This window comes from Triturus cristatus, chromosome 4_2, assembly GCF_964204655.1.
Source record: "Triturus cristatus chromosome 4_2, aTriCri1.1, whole genome shotgun sequence".
Classification (NCBI taxonomy): Eukaryota; Metazoa; Chordata; class Amphibia; order Caudata; family Salamandridae; genus Triturus; species Triturus cristatus.
In genome coordinates this window covers 670,722,536-670,741,960 of record NC_140586.1, presented here as the reverse complement: position 1 = coordinate 670,741,960, position 19,425 = coordinate 670,722,536, and the positions used below count along the sequence as shown (strand labels likewise).

The following is a 19,425-nucleotide window of genomic DNA, read 5'->3' as shown; positions in this document are numbered from 1 at the left end:
TTTTGTGTCTTCTGATAGGTTGCCTGCTTGCTCAGGGCAGAGCTGGGAGAGGGCAGTAGCCCAATCCTTCTCTTTTCTTCCAGCAGCAGTGGGCAAGTCCCGAGGTGGTCTGTCTTCTATGCTATCGGAAGGTGATGTTGAAGTTATTTAGGGAATGGTCTGCCCTGGCGATAGGGATGCTTTGTTGACTGCTATGCTGCTGAAGGGTGCAAAGACTGGATCCAGGAGGTACTCAGTGGCATGAGTAGGTTGGGAGACATGTAGTGTGAGGCCGAAGTTCCATAGGCTTTCAAGTATGGTGACTGAGTTGGGGGCCTAGGAGGTCTTCTCGGTGAAAGTTCAAGTCTCCCAAGAGGATGAAGTTGCTTGAGACATTGATGAGGGGTGTGGTGAAGTCTGTGATGTTGTTGCCTTAGTTGGCACGGAGTTCTGGTGCAAATGAGCGTTCCGCACAAGGTGGAGGTGGCTGTGATTTGCAGCTTGAAAAGTGAGGTGCTCTATGTAGCGAGTTGCAGTGTCTGCATAGAAGATGCACCTTATAATGTATTTGAATACAATTGCAATTCCTTCTCTAGGCTTGTGTAGGCCGTCTTGTCTGATAATCTTGTAACTAGTGGGGATCGTTGTGTCAAGGCTGAGTTTAGCCAGGTTTCTATGTGGAATAGCAGGTCTTGGCGTGTTTTTTCAGTATTTTACAGTAGGTCCCATACCTCCATGGCATGTTACTGAGCAGTGGGGTGTCGGTGGTGGCTAATTCAAATGTGCTTGGCGGGTGGGGTGCTGTTGGTGCAGGTGTTGTGGGTGTTGGGGTCCTGGGGTAGTGGGGATTAGAGAGCATGTGAATCTGCAGGAGGTGCATGGAAAGTTCCCTCTGAGTTGGGTGTTGTGGAATGGCAGAAGTGCGGCGAGCAGCGTCCAGGTTTGGGAGGGAGGGAGTGAAAGGTTGCAGTGGGGTAGCATTGGGTGAGTGGAGTACCAGGGGTACTGGTGCTGTCCAGGCACAAACATGTTTAGTTGGGCTTTTTTTGGTGCACCTTCAGTGCCAGCACTGTGACTAAGTATATCCTGGAAGGGAGGGAGGGAGGGCAGGGTATTGTGTGAGCAGAGAGAGAAGCGTGGGAGGTGGGAAAGTAGGAGAGCAGGAGGAGGGAAAGGTAAGTGGTGCAGGGGCACAGAAAGTAAGAGATGCATGGGAATAGGCAGGGGAAACAGAAAAAATGACACAAACGGGGCATAAAACGGAAAGTGACACAAAGGGGAGCAAAACGAGAAAGACAGTAGGGCAGAAAGACAAAACACAAAAAAGGTACAGACAGTAAATAGAAAACAGACATATAAGAGATAAAACAATGCGTGGAGAAGGACAAATGAGACAGAGAGAGAAAATAGAAAGTGGGCACAAATGTGACAAACAATGGGGGCAGAAAGACACATAAGGAACAGAGAGCAAATAGAAAATGGGCACATAAGAGAAAACAATGGTGGCCAGAAACGGGGTCATAAAAACAGTTAAGGTACAGAGAACTAATAAAAAAGGGGGCAAAAGAGACAAACAATGGGGGAAGAAGACAAATAAGGTACATCAGGCAAAAAGAAATGGGCACAAAAGAGACAAACTGGAGGAGAATGATAAAAAGGCACAAAGAGCAAATAGAAGCATGCGCAAAAGACAAAACAACGGTGGCCAGAAAACAGAAAGGCAAAAGAGCAAAATGCTTTGAGAGAGAGAGAGGAGATCAAGCGAGAATGAGAGAGAGTGAATGTGAGAGAGAACATACAGGAGTGGAGCAAAGCAGTAGCCTCACTAGTTGGTCTGTGAGCGATATCTTCGCCTGGCTCCTACGCCCAGGGATAAGTCCTTGGGAGGGTCGAGGGCTAACAAGCGGATTCCAATGGAATGAAATCCTGACAGTCAGTATATTCCAGATCTGCTAAATCTATTGGGGGAAAGCATGATTTTTGCCATTGAAGTATGCTATGTGTACATTAAGTCAAATGAAAAAAGTTTTGAATTGCTTTCTGAAATATGTTTTCCAGCCTAGCAAAACGGTCCCACCATTTGCTACCACTGGATCATATTAAAACCAAAAGGGTCCCTGGTCTTCGGCATTGGGCATATTGAGGAGCATGAGGGTTCTCCTATCCATTACTCAGAAAAACAAACTAATGAAAAGCCAGGTTTTGTATCTTTCCTAAACTAAAAAGGATTTGGGTATCTGAGTATGGCGTGCTGTTTGGCGTCTCACAACAAGGTGCCTGTTATGAAGGGAGTTCTCAATTTAACTGATTTACACATTGTGTCACAGGGCTGTTTTGGTTTGAGAAACTGGGTTCTGACTTACAATTCAGTGGTAACTGGAAATCCTAACATTTTTGTCGGCAATTCTAAATACTGAGAAGAATCTACCAGCTGAATTTCTTCGATCATAAGGACAGTACTGTGGAGGAAATGTTGCTAAAGTCCTCCACTTCCTATTTAGCATATGCTCCAAAAAAGTGTGAATTGTGTTACTACCAAGCTCCAAATCAAGCCTTAGTTGTGCTAATGGTGGCCTTTATTAAACACAAATTATTTGGCTCAACAGATGAGGCTTAGTATATATCAGTGTTAAAGTCTTACATTGGACATGTTCCTGAAAGACTGCTTCTCCGAGCTCTGGTTCACTTGGAGAAGAGTGCACTAGTCAGTATTGTTATTTTCCCCAAGAACGTTCTCAGTACATTCTCCTATTTTTATATTAATGCATAAAGTTGCTCACTTATTCATACAGATAAAGATTACATCAAAGTGACATTCTAAATCAGAGGTTTTCCTATGTTGCTAGGACCCTGTTCTGTGCACAGCAATGGGGACCTAGCCTCTAATGCTAGCAAGGAAAGCACTACCCACGTCCTGTTTAGGTCTCGCCTAGACAGCGCATGCGCTGTCTCGTCGAGAGATGCTGTATATAGTATGGTGGGGGAAGCTCCGCCCACTTTCCTCCTAGCTTTACCTATCTTTTTGATTGGCCGAAATCTTAAATGCTGCATTGTGATTGGTTTTCGGCAAGTTAGTTCTGCCTCCTGACGACCAGGTCGTCATTTTTTTCCTTCCATGGCTATTAGCCCATTTACTTTAAAAACTATATTGTTCCCCTGCCTCCCCCCCATTCCTTTCTGCAGTCTGTGACTTCTCTGCCCACCACAACTCCCCCCCCCCCCCAAATCCCGTTCGTGCCTTTTTGGATGCCCACACTTTTGTTTACAATGCAATAGGGCTCGCGTAAATACGAGTCCTATTGCATTTGTAAATGCTTGAACCTGGGATTGGCTGAGTGCATTCACACTCTGCATTCGCACTCTATTTTGCCTGACTTGTTCTGAACACATGCGCAATACAGACGTTACCTGGAAGCGGAAGCGCGGCTGCGAGAAGGCAGAAGGGTCAAAGTCGGCAGCAGCATGGCGGCTGTAATGCTAATGCGCGTCCTGCGGTGCGCTTTACCGAGGGCAGGCAGGAGCCTCAGGTTGCAGCCACGGGGGATGAGGGAAGATAGGTGCAGCTTTACCGATGGCAGGCAGGAGCCTGAGCTTCCACACACAGGGGACAATGGAAGGTACTTGCAGCCTGTGCAGGGCACCGTAGCGCTCCATGCACCCCTGCCTTTTAAAGCGCTGTCAACAATAACACGTGTCTATGACCAATTTTAACGGCGTTTGATTTGGTGAAAAGTCTATGCTTGCTCTGGCGTTTAAATCGCTGCCACGACCATGACAGTTTCTGCCCACCACACCACCTTGCTGGCATGCACATGTATTTTGAAATAATGTTTAAGAAAAAAATGCGAACGTGGTTTCGTGGATGATACCATTTGTTGCCACTGTGCTCAGAGCAGAATGGCCTGCCATGACCCCAGACACCCCCATCCGCCCTGGACCCACCCCCCCCACGCAATGCCCCAATGGTCCATTTTAATTACGCCTCCTGCAGGATGAAGTTGATTTGGCCTTTTCTGCCAGGGATTGTTTTTATTGTGCCTTTAGTGCGTCAGGCACACGGTGAAGAGGACACCACATAATGTATGGCTTTTTTCACTTCTACTAGCAGGTTATTATTCATGCCTTCTAGATCTGATTATGAACACCAGTTTCCAAAGTATGTACCCAAAAGTATCATTGCGAGCATTCTAAACCCTCCGCAACACAGCATGTTTATTTAAAGATATGTTTAAACAAACTAGACCTGTATTATTTTTTCAAACTTTCACGAGCTTCACCCAACAGTCCACATCCACGTCAAACTACAACCCAACACCAATTTTGACCACACACTTAAAGGAAACCCAGGAACCACATGACTATCGGATCGCATCAGGACCTTGTCCTGCCTATAAATGTTCATTTAACGATACAAGTGAAGTAGCAATTTACATGGCAACCCCAAAAGCCAATACAACGCAATATACCCCCGCTCCCAAACAGTCAGTATTATGCTCACACATAATGGTGTTTTAACACAATACACGCAGGATCGCACAGCCTGCAGACTTCTTTTGCATCCGCAAAACAAACAAGGTGGTTCCTTCCGAGCACACCACGTCCTTGCAAGAGATTTACCTCCCTATAGCCCGACCAAAGTCAAACATCGGAGCACTTCCTGCAGAGTCACTAATCAGGCCGGAAGGCCTTCCCTTCATCTCCCTTCCCACTACCCGATGAAGCTATCTGCCTTGCCCTCCGATGGCCGCCTCTCCCTCAACGAGAGCGTGATGCCCACCCTGAGTATATGGATGGCCCTCGGTCCCCGCAGAGGAGTAGCAAAAGCATCACAGCCCTGTCGGTGGACCCTGAGAGCCATGGACGCTGGCCCAGTGGGCTCACCCCGCAGTCCCTCGTCTTGTGGCACAATGATGCCTGCAAGCCCTACACCCAGCCTACTATCCTCACTGCCAGATCAGATACTCACCTACTACACCCAGTCGCCCCTAGGACCCTGCGAGATGGCACAACAGTTTTAAATAATGCATTTTGAACTCGGACTTCAGAACAAGATCCTCTATTGTTACAGTTACTTTCGTGCTGCACAGCTAAATACATATAAGTTCCCAAAGGCGAGACCGAATGCATTGCAAATGCTTGTTTATGGTATCGACTGCCATAAGTGCGGTCCAGTGGCCAATGGGAGGAGCTCCTATGCACTGAAGTAGAGAGAGAGGGATAGAGAATTCATGAAGTAACATGTCTTCTCACCAGGGTGCTTGCTACCTGAACGGAATGTAAATGTGTGCAAATTGTTTATCATCATAAATAAGGACTTCTTTGGAGGCAGTATAACTTTAAACAGTAGGCATTACTTGAAACTCATTGTGACAAATATTAAGAGGTACTATGTGTCCATTAAAAGTAGTGCGCCCTTTTAAGGTACGCATATAACAATATTTGCACTAGATATTGCACTAGATATAGTCTGAATGCTTATTACTTAAATGTACATTATTAAAGCACTTATTCGATATAAAACACTATTTTGCAGCAGCCTGTTTTATACTGTGTAATACAGTTTTAAAATAGAGACTCACAGTGTTTTCAAACACAGGTTGGGACCTCGGAGCACTATAATTATACAAGTCACTATTCCTTACAGCACCAATCAGGACGTAATTCTGTGACTCTCTGCCCACACGCACAGACATAGATATGCAGTGTTTGCATTAGCCATCTGAAGGTTTTATCAGGCAAATGGTATGTTTCTTTTAGACTAGTTAAACTTAAATTTATATTTTATATGAGGGTTGTGTGCGTTATTTTTATGTTAAGCCTAGCGGAAGCGTGCGTGCCTTGCTCGCTCTGTGAGACTGCTGTAGTAGAGTATGAGAGAGAAGCTGCGCCCACTCTCCTCCCATATTTGTCATTGGCTTGTGTCATTGTCCTTCGTAAATGCTGGCTTCTGATTCATAATGAGGCTTGTTAGTCCCTCCTTAGAACGGCCTTGTCTCCATTTGTTACCACCCACAAGGAATGGACCTTTTACTTGGATGTTACACAGTATGCTTAAATTACATCCTCACAGCACTATTTTCTTGAAGGGCTTTCTCCTGCCTGCTGCAGGCAGGGCACACTCTCCCACAATGGTTTATTTTATTTTTTTATTTAACTAGTGAGGCAGCCTTTAGCACTAATAATGGAGCTGCACTATATTTTTGTTCCCTTGCGATCTCGAACACAGCTGCATGTTTGTTTATTTATTTATTTACTTTCTGTTACAATGCTGCCAGCCATGCTTTAGCTTTAAACATTTAAAACGCAATTGTGGCGATTGCTTCAGCAACAAAGAAATTGAAAAAATGCATTTTTTTTCTATTTCTTTAAATTCCCAAAAGCAGAAGTCATTCTGCCATAGCTGCGGCGGGTGTGGGGTCTCCTTGCTTGACTCTCTAGCAGCCGCCCAGCTCGAGTCCAGCAGCAGCCCAGCTCGAGTTCCTTATCAGATCAGGCTCCCACAACCCCAGCTCCGCCTTCCTTTCCTCTTTGTGTTTACGAAGAGGTTGCTGCAGCCCCTAACTGTTCGCATTTTCAAAGAACAGAGGGCTGAAGGGACCAGTTTTTTATGGGCCATCAGTCTCCCGGTGGCAGCAGGAGAAGCTTCGGCAGCTTTCTTGTTTTATTAGAGTTGTACCAGGGGTAACTGTTTTGTAATATGCTTGGTCTTCCAAACATAAAGAACAAGGATATGCAATAGGTCTCGCATTTGCGAGAGTTTGAGCTGTTGGCATTGTAAATGACAATGCTTTTTATTTACATGTTGGTTTTTAAAACATAAATAAAATGCATAGTCATTTACAATGCCAATAGCTTAAACTCTCGCAAATGCGAGACCTATTGCATTGCAAATGCTTGTTTATTCAGTTATCTGAAGGGGAAAAAAAACAATAAAATGCTGAATATTTTCTTTTTTTTAACCGCTTTTAGATCCCGTGTCCAGACTCGCTAACTCTGCCCCGTGCCACTCAGTAGTACAGTTCCCACACTCTTTTTTGACACTTTAACGGCTGCATGTAAACGAAGACAGCCTGGAAACGTGTCTCTCGCGCATCCGGACTATCTTCGTTTGCAAGTATTTGCAGACTCATTTGCGCCCAGCGCCCTTTTCCCAGGACACATCCAAGGCGTGACTCACAGTTTGAAGACGTCTATTCTAAATAGAATGATACAACAAACTGGTTTGTGACATTTGATGAGAGTATAATGAACAATTAAATATCAAGATAAAATGTAAATATAAGTATGAAAATAAACAATTTAATAAACAAGCATTTGCAATCATTAGGTCTCGCATTATCGGTAGTTTGTGCTACTAGCATTGTAAAGGATAATGCCTTTTATTTATGTGTTGTTTTTAAAAGGCATTGTCATTTACAATGCCAATTGCTTAAACTCTTGCAAAAGCAAGACCTATTGCATTGCAAATGCATGCTACACATTTTTTTTAAAAGTTTTAGGAGAGAGCGTGTTTTGCCTGCAACAGCAGGCAGGACAAAGCTATTTGAGAAAATAGGGCTCTGAGGCTGTAATTAACGCCTACCAAGTAACAACACACGTAACAGGGGGTGTCGCCATGGGATGTTACAAAATGAGACAAAGCGGTACTAAGGAGGAACAACTAAGCCAAGCCACAGTTTACAGTGGACAATGACATAAGCAATGAAAAATATGGGCGGAGCTTCAAGTTCCTATCTGAATACAGCATGCCTTGCAGAACAGTGCATGTGCTGCCCAGGCTCGACCCAAAAAGGAACATATAGTCAGAAACAGCATGTGGGTGTTACTGATAATCTTGGAGTCAATGGCATTTAGTCTCAAAATACTTGTACTGATTCACAATGCGTTGCTTATAAGATAGTATGTTTATATATTAAGTTTATTTAAAGGATATTACAAATTCACAGATATGCTGAAAATACCACAAATGTTCATTGTACTCAAACTCAGGTTTCAGATACTCTCGGTGATGATTAAAATTAAGGTGTATTTTCTAAAAGTTCTTAATATTAAAAAATGACAAACTAATCGTCAACCAGATAAAATAGAACTTACCATATTCTTTCGATACGTCGTAGAATATAGGAATATGTGGTCGATCTGCAAAAATGTCACCTTGATGAACAAAGGCTTCCTTGATAGTCTGTAATCCACTCAGCACCACAAATCTTAAACTCCCCATGTCTGCACTGAAAATATCTCCATACTTTTCTGAAAGCTGAAACATATTTTAGTAAGTATGATGGAGTAAAGATCAAGTATAAAGGATCTGCACCATTAATGACCTGTTTACGTCAAGGGTAAACATTTGCATTCTATGGGATCCCCCTCGGGTTTCAGTCCATATTATAAAATGACTAGCACAGTCCCACTTGAGCAAACTCAGTTTGGCATTGATTTCTGCTTCCTAAAATAGGGATGGTGGCACTGAAATTAAAGTTAAATGTTATGGCGGCCATTGGGATGGTGGCCAGACATGCTGGGGAGTGCGCTAGGCTGGGAGCTTCACAACACTGTCTATGGGCTGGGAACTGCACCGCACAGGATTTACTGCCTGATGAGGGATGGCTGACCAGATAGGTTGGAAGTGGGACTGCTCATTACTGTTTGCAGGGGGGTAACTTGGCCAGTAAGACTGGGGGGGGGGGCTGCCATACAATGTTGATCATTATATGAGAATCAGCGCTTGATGGGGGTTTAAGGGCCAGTGGAATGGGAAAGATTTCGGATTGTGAGGGGTTACTAAAGAAAACAATATTATAACCATGATTGAGTATTTAAAAATGTCAGGTGAAATCTGACAGACACCTTACCATACCCGACTGAAAGCTCCTATACCCAACTATTTTTTAATACATTTATTAGGGAGGTGTTACAGCCCCCCTGAAGCTACACCCCTGACTTAGTTGTGGTTGCATAACACAGACTGATAAAGGGTTGCAAAGCTTTGGATAGAGTTAATTGCACATCACTGTGTGTGGGCTTTGGTACAATGTAGCTTTGATAAAAATATATTTGGCTTAAGTTGCATGCAATAGACTCCATATTTAGACCTCGTATTTGAGGCAAAAAACAATGTTTAGGAAACCTAGGTCATCTGGAGAAAAGGGTAGGTTCCAACCCTTTGCCTACTTAGTGGAAAGGCTTTAGGGCGTCTATTATGCTCACTAATTTACATTTGAGGTTAGCAGCCCTACCCCATTAAAACAGCAAGTGCTTGCTCAAGCCTAAACCATACATGAAAGTGGATATTGAACACGGGCACCTTGTACCAGTGGTTAGGCTAGATTCCTAAGGAAGGCTAGCTGCCAACACAAAAATGTAAAGAACAACTACAAAAAGGTAAAGTGACTGAACTGCAATCCTCAACAATATGCATAAGGAAGGCTAGCTACCATAACAAATCTGTGAAGAACAACTACAAAATGGGGAGGTGACTGAACTTCTGCAATACTTACCAATATACCCAATGAAGGCTATCTGCCATAACAACCATGTAAAGAACAACTACAAAATAGTGACATGCCTGAACTTCTGCAATCCTCACCAATCCACATAAGGAAGCCTAACTGACAACACAAACCTGTAACGAACAACTAAAAAATGCCAAGGTGACTGAACTTCTGCAATCCTCACCAAAATACCTAAGGAAGGCTGGCTACCTTAACAAACCTGTAAAGAACAACTACAAAATAGGGAGGTGACTGAACTTCTTCTATCCTCACCAATATACCTAAGGAAGGCTTTCTGCCATAACAAACCTGCTAAGAACAGCTACAAAACGATGACGTGCCTGAACTTCTGCAATCCTCACCAATATACCTAAGGAAGGCTAACTGCCATAACAAACCTGTAAAGAACAACTACAAAATGCAAAGGTGCCTGAACTTCTGCAATCCTCACCAATATACCTAAGGAAGGCTAGCTGCCATAACATACCTGTAAAGAACAACTACAAAATGCTAAGGTTCTTCCTTTCTGTCTTCTCCCTTTCTTTCCCTTTTCCTTTCTTTCTCCTCTTATCCTCTCCTTATTTCTTTTTCCTCTTTCCCTTTTGATAAAAAATTAATATCCTATTTAAATAGTATATTAATGCTAAGGTGACTAAACTTCTGTAATCCTCACCAATATACCTAAGGAAGGCTAGCTACCTTAACAAACCTGTAGAGAACAACTACAAAAAAGGGAGGTGACTGAACTTCAGCAATCCTCACCAATATACCTAAGAAAGGCTATCTGCCATAACAAACCTTTTAAGAACAATCCTCACTAATATTATCTCCGCTTAGAGTTGCTTTTCAAGATCTATTACAACAAATCGGATTACTTTGATCCTGGTGACAATAGATGCACTTTATTTACAGTGCAAGCGAGACTGAAAGTATCAGTTTGGATGTGCAAACATCTCCATAAACTTCCAACTGTGATGTAAATTGGATATACATGTACTTCTCCCAGTACTTTTTTCACGTCATACTGTGACAGTAGTGGATATTAACATGCGCTCAAATCTTGCCGAAACACTCAATGACACATTTACACCCAAAGTAAATGACCCAACTAAAATAACCATCTACCTAGGACCCTTCATATTGGCATAAGGAACCCAACTATACCGCTATAGAACAGGTACTGCGAGCTACAACTAATGACGTTATTAATAGACAATGTGATAGCCAGAGTTACTTCCGCATGAGCTGCATTCCTGCCCTTTCGAATTGGCGTAAAGCAGCGCAGTAAAATGACTTGGAGCGCTGCCCTACGCCAATTCCCTAAAGCTGCGCCTGTTACCTCATCTAGGTGTGTACGGAAGTGTCACCTGTCCTTGTTTAACCTCTACTGTCAGGGAGGGAAGGTCGCGCAGCGCTGCTGCTCCATGAGCGAGGAAAACTTACAATACGGCTGCCATGTGTACATGTTAAGTGCATCCAGTGCTTTAAATGGGCCTGTACTGTCCGGTACGGAGTACCGACACTTTTTTATTTTGAGGAGGAGCGTACCGGCACTACCTTTAATTGGAGAGTACCGGCACTTCTCAGAAGTGAGCAAGTACTCTGCCACAGAGTACCTGCACTTTTATTTTTCCATTGCAAGCACTGTGTATGACGCTGGGCACTACTGCTGCCGAGCTACACTTTGAAGTATGGAGCGAGGCTCGAGCTGCTGCTCTGTGCGAGGTCTGCTCTGCGAGCGTGAGAGTCGCGCTGCACTTCCTATGGAAATGGTCTCCTTGGAGTACCTAAACTTGTATTGCTGCCGCCCACTTGTAACTGAAACATCATAAAAAATCATTTTCTGACGAAAACTACTGGTCGGTCACAGTTCGTTTGAATTGTTTCTGTAATCAATCCTACCTTTTTTAATGAGACATGAGGCTGAGCCAAGTCCATGGATGGAAAACATCCAATAAAGGGCCAGGAGAAGGGTCCTGGGGGGTAATTCTTCGGTGGTCTCCTTTTAACATAATCGCCAACCAAGAGGAAGATTGCTAAAAACAGCAGGACGTTTGCCACCGTCGCCTGCTGCAGAAGGAAAGTTGCCGCAGACATAACCGACAGCTCCATAGTAAGCAAGGAAAAGGTTTACCAGTCCAGGTTAATCACTGGCGTTATAAAAGACCGGAGCGTCCCAGGGCCCCGCCTCCTCGTGGACTCCCGTGACGTAGGCGTCATCCAGTTTAACCCCTTACCGTCCATCAATTGTAGATTGCTGAAAACGCATATCGAGCGTTCTGGGTCCCACAAATCTAAAAGTGTGAACGAAGTCTTTCTAGTTTCACTTCATTACTCATGCACATTTATATTCAGTTATGTATGTAGAACGGCAGAGTTTCAAACAGCAAGATGCTAGACGTGCAAGACAACAATGGCACAGGCAAAAGACAAAAATGATATAAGACATGGATGTCAGATGTTGCAAACTTGATGAATTTCTAGCGTTTCACTAGCTCAAGGAAAATATTCTAGAGGTTAGTTTCGCGACAAAACTGCCAGTGCGGCTCGCGCTGATCCAGACGCATGAGATCAAGAATGAACATATTACTTTTTGGGGGGAAGAATTATATAGCGCGAGCTCAACCCGAAGGTAATGGAGCGCTTTACATCAGTGCTTTAAATGGGAAAAAATAAGTAGAGGTACTTATTAATATGAGTTAGAGGCGTGGTAAGTGGGCGGGGCTAGGGGCGGGGCTTAGGGCAACATATGATGATACATAATGTCTTCTATATCAGTTGCAGCAACAATGAAAAACGCATGAGAAATGTGTTTATGTAAACGAAACAGGTTAACTCATAACACAAAATGAAACCCAAAAAGTATGATATGTGAACAGTTCCTCGTTTTGTAATATTTGCTGCTTCTTGATGCCATACTTTTATTTGTTGTTGTTTGGCACAATACAATATACTCTCAAGCGTGTACACACGCGCGCGCGCACACACACACACACACACACACACGCACACACACACACACACACACAAACAGATACAAGCAGACGTACACAAGCATTCTACACATTCCCTCTACAATCCACTGAGTGTCCTGATTCTCTCCCTTTTCTCCCACAGAAAAACAGGCACACACACAAGTCCACAAGTGCACAGACATAAGCAAACACTCGCAAAAAGTCTCAGGTGGGATTAAAACAATTTTAAACTACTTACCTCGCATGATTTTCTAAACAGCCGCTGTCCATGTGCTGCGTCCATACCTGTGTTTGCACAAATTCACACAATAGTGTGAATGTGATTAACAGCACAGGGCCTAAATGGGCCCTCCACTGTCAAACACAGTCTGATGGTGAACACAGGGACATCATCATGCAAATGATCCCACGCTGAATAGTTTAACAGTTGCTCTGCTCAGGACTATAAAAGCGCCTTGGCTGTCAGATAGGTTCCAACCATGACAGCCTAGTGCTCACCAGTACTAGCAGCCAGTGAGGAGAGTATCATGAGTATTGGTACTCTCCTCAGCAGTAGAGAAGTGCCGGTACTAACAGGGATAAAAATAAGAAGTGCCGGGACTCAGTATCTGTGAGTACCGGCCCATTTAAAACAATGCCACTGCCCTTTTCCCTGCGGCCAGGCTCTTCCTGTCTCTTGCTGGTCCTTGCCTTTACATCCACATGTCCTCTCCACTTGCCTCTAATCTTTACCCTGCCTCTAAGCTTCTCTCACTAGTTCTGCTCTTCTTCCTCACACCTTTTGCTTATTCTCCATAAGTCTTACATTTTCTCCCTGGTTTTTCTGTACTTGTCTCCTGTTCTTCCCTCCATGCTGTACTCATCCCCTAAATTTGCCTTCTGGAAAATTAAAGTTAAGAAATGCACCAGATTTATGACTTTACAGAAATATGTGTTAAAATACCATTTCTAAGATGATTCATTATTTCAAAACTCAAATATCTAGTATTTTTTATCTGTAAATAAGTGGTAATCCTAACATAACCTGCTACCTCACTTCTTTACATTCATCCCTACTCCTTCCTTCCACAAAGAGAAGCAGCTCCTGTCCTGAACAAAAAGATGAAAAGAAAATCGGCTTTGGCGAAGGCAGAGGATTTTGTTGGGCTGTCACTCGCTTTAGAATGGCCAGTGCAATTAATATCCGAAATAAGACTGGATTACTGACTGACTGCCCGTCCCAACGGGATGGGGGTGAGGCTAAAGCACTTTCAGCCGAATAGTCGTCAGGCACCTGATCGACAGTGAAGGGTGTGTCTAGACACTGTCCCGTTAATCACAGCGTGACGCAAAGCAAGCCCTCTCAGGCCATTCCCATGGACGCTGCTGGAATCTCCAGCAGGGACTATGCAAGAGGCTTGGTGCGCTTACAAGCTCCTGAGAAGCAGAGCGGCATCTACCCTGTGCTTGAAGAGATAAATAACTGAAGCCTGCAGCGCCATCTATTAGGATACCGGTACACTCACTAGCTAATGAGAAGTGCCAGTAATGAGTGCCAGAAAATTCAGAAGTGCCGGTACTCAGGACCGGTGAGTACCGGCCCATTTAAAGCACTGCTTTACATGAACACCAGTTAAGTTACACAAGGACACATTCGTTTTTTGGTAGGCATGGGAAGGTTAAGTGATTTGCACAGAATCACAAGACACTGAGCCAACACCGAGATTCAAACCCAGTACCCCTGCTCCACGGTCGGCAGCTCTAGCCGTAAGGCTACATCTTCTTCCTTTACCTAGTGGTAGTCTTCATTACTCCAACATCAGTCATCCTCCTCACCAGACTTCGACACTTGGAGATTTACCTCAAAACACTATTATGAGATGCTAACCAATTGTTTTAATCAGCAATTACTTCATCACAGATTTCAGTACAAAAATGCCCAAATTATCACTCTCATTCGAAAACAAATCGAACTAATAATGAGACAAAAAATGTATGGCAAAGAGCACATTGTTTCCCGATATATTTACTCTAATGAATGCCCAGGTGTTTTTACCCAAATAATGTATACAGACCTTGTTGAATTTTCTTGCAAAATTCCTGGAGCTTCTCGACCAACTGACAAGGAAGCTTTAGCCAGGGGAGTAGCCACAGAAGTAAGATACCCCCCACTTTGAACCACAGCTCTTTTAGCACCAAACAAGTGAAGCAAGAAATTACGACCTTCCCAAGAAAAGCGTATCTTTTCCATACAATCGTCTATCCATTTATCCACTCAATGATATGCAACATTTCACCTTTACAACCTGTTCTCTATTCAGCCTTTCATCCAACATTCAGTCTGCCACCATTACATCCGTCCATCCATTCATATCTAAACATATCCATCCATCTTTAAACCTATCCATCAAACATATCCCCATTCATCCTTTCACCTATTCATCCACCTTTCATTCATTCATCCATTCAATCATCCATCCTTTTGCTCATCCATCCACCCTTTCACTCACCCATCCACCTTTTTACCATCCATCCATCCTCCCTTTCACTCATACATCGACCCATTCACTCAGTCATCCATCCTGTCACTCATCATCCACCCTTTGACCCCTCCATTCCCTCATCCATCCATTTACCCCTGCACTCATCCATACCTTCATTCACTCATCCATCCATTCAACCTTTCACTCATCTGCCCATCCAATCACCCTTTCACTCATTCATGCTTCCACCCTTTCATCCAGCCATGCACCTACCCTCCCTTTCACTCATCCAACCATTCACCCATTATCCACACTTTCACTCATCCACCATCTACCTTTCACTTTGTCTATTCATCCAGCTTTTCACTCCACCCACCTATCCATTTCTCATTGATCCATTCATTTACACTTTCACTCATCCATTCATCCTTTCACTCACTCATCCATCCATTCTTTCTCTCATCCTCCATCTATCCACACTTTTACTCATCCATCCACCCTTTCATCCATCCATCCATCCATCCATCCATCCATTTTCCCGTTCACTCATCCATCATTACATCAATCCTTTCACTCATTCATCCATGCATCTATCCTTCCACCCTTTCACTGACCCATCCATCATTTCACTCACACATCCATCCATCATTTCACTCAAACATCCATCCATCCATCCTTTCCCTCACCCATCCATCCATCCATCCACCCTTTCATTCATCCATCCGTCCACCGTTTCACCGGCCATCTATCTACCTTCTCTTTCACTCCTCCATCCATTTCTTCACTCATCCATCCTTACATCCACCCATTCAGTCATCCTTCAAACCATCCTTTCACCATTTCACTCATCCATCCTTACACTCATTCATCAAACATCTATCCATCCATGCTTTCACTCATGCATCCATTCACCAATTCAATCACATATCCATCCATCTAATCTACCAGTGGACCTTTTTCTTATGACACCGACTCTGCCATCACCCCATCTTTGGAAAGGCTTTAAGAGCACAGCACTGCTAGAGGACCCACTTTGTGCAAAGTTATTGGTCTCTACTCAGAGTTAAATGATAATAGGTCCTGTGCACACGCATGTGAATAAAAAATGGTGCAACACAATTGATGTTGGTCAAATATGAAGACACTGGTGTCCTTTTGGAATGTTTGCATTTAACGGTGTTGCTCAACAAGCCAGACAACACGTGTTTTGCCTGTGGGTTGTTAAACCCTTGACTTCTTCAGGGCAGTAACGAGGCAAGTTGGTTCATAGACCTTAAAACCGGTGATAATTGCGACCTGGTAGGTCATAACAAACCCACAATGATGAAGTGTAATTCTTTTACTTTTTTCTGTAAATTACGTCTTGGTTTAGGATATCAAAGCATGATTTCCAGCTCAATCATGTAGTCAAAAATAGCCATACTACATATTGTGGCCCAGTACGGCACGTTAATTTCAATCCAAAATTATTCGTTAAGCCACTGTATGGAAATCTCTCTTGAGACGGCACAGTTAGCCATGTGTAGATCTGTGGCGAGTACGCCCGATCTTCCTTGTGTATGCCGGGATCGCCTTTCAACCGGTATCCGGGATACAAGAGGACGATTGGGCATACTCGCCACAGATCTACACATGGCTGACAGTGCCGTCTCAAGTGAGTTTTCCATATAGTGGCTTAACGAATAATTTTGGATTGAAATTAACGTGCCGTACTGGGCCACGATATGTAGTATGGCTATTTTTGACTACATGATTGAGCTGGAAAGCATGCTTTGATATCCTAAACCAAGACGTAATTTACAGAAAAAAGTAAAAGAATTACACTTCATCATTGTGGGTTTGTTATGACCTACCGGGTCGGAATTATCACCGGTTTTAAGGTCTATGAACCAACTTGCCTCATTACAGCCCTGAAGAAGTCAAGGGTTTAACAACCCACAGAGGAAACACGTGTTGGCTGGCTTGTTGAGCAACACCATTAAAAGCGAACATTCCAAAAGGACCCCAGTGTCTTTTCTTTGACCAACAGCAATTGTGTTGTACTGTTTTTTCTATCACATGTGTGTGCACAGGACCTGTTGTTATTTATAGTCAGACCTTAGGGTCATACTCTGAGGGTTTAGGGGTCTTTCCCTCACCTGTGGCACCGCACTGTAACTGTTTTTTGTGTTTTTTGCTTTATGTACACTTCACAATATTTGGAAAGCGCTGTTTCTATATCCTGTGAAAATTAACTCCCCCTCTTTCATTTCTACTCAGAGTGTTTAGGGAAACTATTGCGAGTCGCATAATGAAACATTTATTAAATCTCTCCGGTAACTCAGTGATTCAGGTGGGCCTGCTCGAGCAATGGCCCCTATTGTGGAATGATTTGACAGAGGTTTGCTTAATTAGATTTGTGTGTTTTTAGCATATGGGGATCAACCAAAATATATTTTCTGTTTGAATGAGATGGTAATTAGTAAAATATTATTGGCCAGATGAATAAAGCAGATAAACTCATAATGTCATAATCTGTGGCTTACCTTACAGCACTCGGCGGGCGCATGAGCACAATGATCGAAACTGATGCTGAGTTTGTTCCAGGGAAGGAAAGGAGAGACGTATCCAGAGTCCTTGCACCTCTAGACAAAAGGCTTCGGAGCATATAAGCAACGCTTTGCGATAAATATCGCAAAGTGCGCTTAGAGCTCATTTTTTTACCGCTGGCTATCGCTGTATTTTATCGCCGAGATAGCGCGTTATTAGCAACGCGTATCTCAAAGGCGATAATAAATCCAGCGATAGCCGTGATAACATGCTGTATCGTGGGAAAACAAGCGATGATATCCCAGCGATACTGCAGACCTTGATGATAGGCAGGTATGGTCTCAGCCATGCAATTAACCTCCCATGTTAGAGATGGCTAAGTCGTATTTTTTTCAGGTGTTAAAAACCTGCGATAAAGGGGGCTTAGCGTGGCTTTCAAGCTTGCATCGCGGGTCTCGTGCAGCCTTGCTAATATCCCGAAGCTGTATTAGCAAGTGTTTGCCATGGGGAGGTGTGGAGGAACGCCCACTTTGCATGTCATTAGCGATAAATATCGCTGACATGGAAAGTGGCACCAAAACGCCATAAAGCTGTCGCTAACAGCTGTTAGCGACAGCCTGCTAATAGGGCGATAGAAATATCTCCGCTTTAGCGGCAAGAAGTGCCGCTAAAGCTGAGATACCGCCCTTGCTAATATGCCCCTTCCTGTCTCTGGGGGACCCACTACGATTCAGCACCCGAACTCAAAGCGCATGTCCTATTAGTGAGCTGATCTTTCACGCTTAATTCAGATGGATCAATTTTGAAATTTAGAAATACCCTGTGGGAATAGAGACCTACAATATTATTTGCACATTTTTGGATCCTGTATGTGAGGGAACTAAAAGGAATCTTTTAATCTTTAACAATTATTGTCGTATTCATAATGCACGTATTATAGTTAAGGTACCCATGAGTGTCAGGGAATGGATTAGGTGGTATCATTGTTGACAAATGTTTGATATGTTACAGTTGAATAAAAGACAACTCTAAATCAGTGGCATAGGAAGAGGGGTGCGGTGGGTGCAGGCCGCCCCAGGTGCCTTCACTGAGGGGGTTGACAAAATGGCAAAAATATGTGTTTTTAAAATAAAAATAAAATTGGGGGGCTCACAACACTTTTTTTTGGAAAAAATAATATTATTTAAAATGAGTTTAATAACTTCATTTGACAATTAATTAACCTCAACAAGTCAACATTATACACATTGAAACTTTTTAGTTCAGTCAACCAACGCAATGAAGCCCTGCTGAACTCGACGCTGTGTAGTGGAGAGCATATGGATAAAGAAGGGGAGGGGTTGTTTCTTTACACCGAAGTCTGTCTCTGCAGTTTGTACTCGAGCGACATGTAAACAACCGGTGACTCATCATCACTCAACCCGCAACCAATCCTATCCGCTGACGTGCCGACCAGTCACCCCACGTCATTCTGTTGAGTTAGTTGTGCATTATTACTAAAGCCTATAAGGGCTTCCCTGAATATATTTTTGTTACATTTTTTTGTTAATTGATTCATTGTGATCATCCTCTTCTCTATGAAATTGTGTTTGGTAAGTAACGTAAACGTTATGATGCATGCTATTTGTTTGTATGTGTACATTAAGCCGGGGGTGACAAGAAATTTTCCGCACCGGGTACCACCTGACTCTACTACGCCACTGCTCTGAATGTACATCTAAGACACAGTGCATGTAGCCACAAAACTGAAGGCAGTTACAGTGTCAGCTTAAAAAGGGAACGTTATGCCAAAGTTCCAAGCAGCATACTTATTCAGATAATCATTTGCATTCCAGCTTCAGGATTATTGGTGTTTCCTCTTACCACAAAGAGTCTGTGAAGAGATACTCTGAATCTTTATAATTTCCAAAGGTATGTGATAGATGGTTCCTAACCATATTAATTGTGCCTTTAGAATTGCACTAAATGCCCATTAGAGTGCCGCATCAG

The 19,425-nt window shown here is 43.4% G+C and overlaps 1 protein-coding gene across 1 annotated transcript in view; it reads right to left on the bottom strand.

Moving 5' to 3' along the window:
• The window catches only part of LOC146834880 (cytochrome P450 2J2-like), a 377,580-nt gene extending 365,931 nt beyond the window's left edge, over window positions 1-11,649 (bottom strand). The window contains exons 1-2 of the mRNA XM_085602482.1: window positions 11,373-11,649; window positions 8,074-8,236 (exon numbers count right to left, since the gene is read on the bottom strand). Coding sequence (XP_085458608.1) covers window positions 8,074-8,236; window positions 11,373-11,582 — 373 coding nt within the window. The 5' untranslated portion in view covers window positions 11,583-11,649. The remainder of the gene's footprint in view (window positions 1-8,073; window positions 8,237-11,372) is intronic.
• Window positions 11,650-19,425: the final 7,776 nt, after the last annotated feature.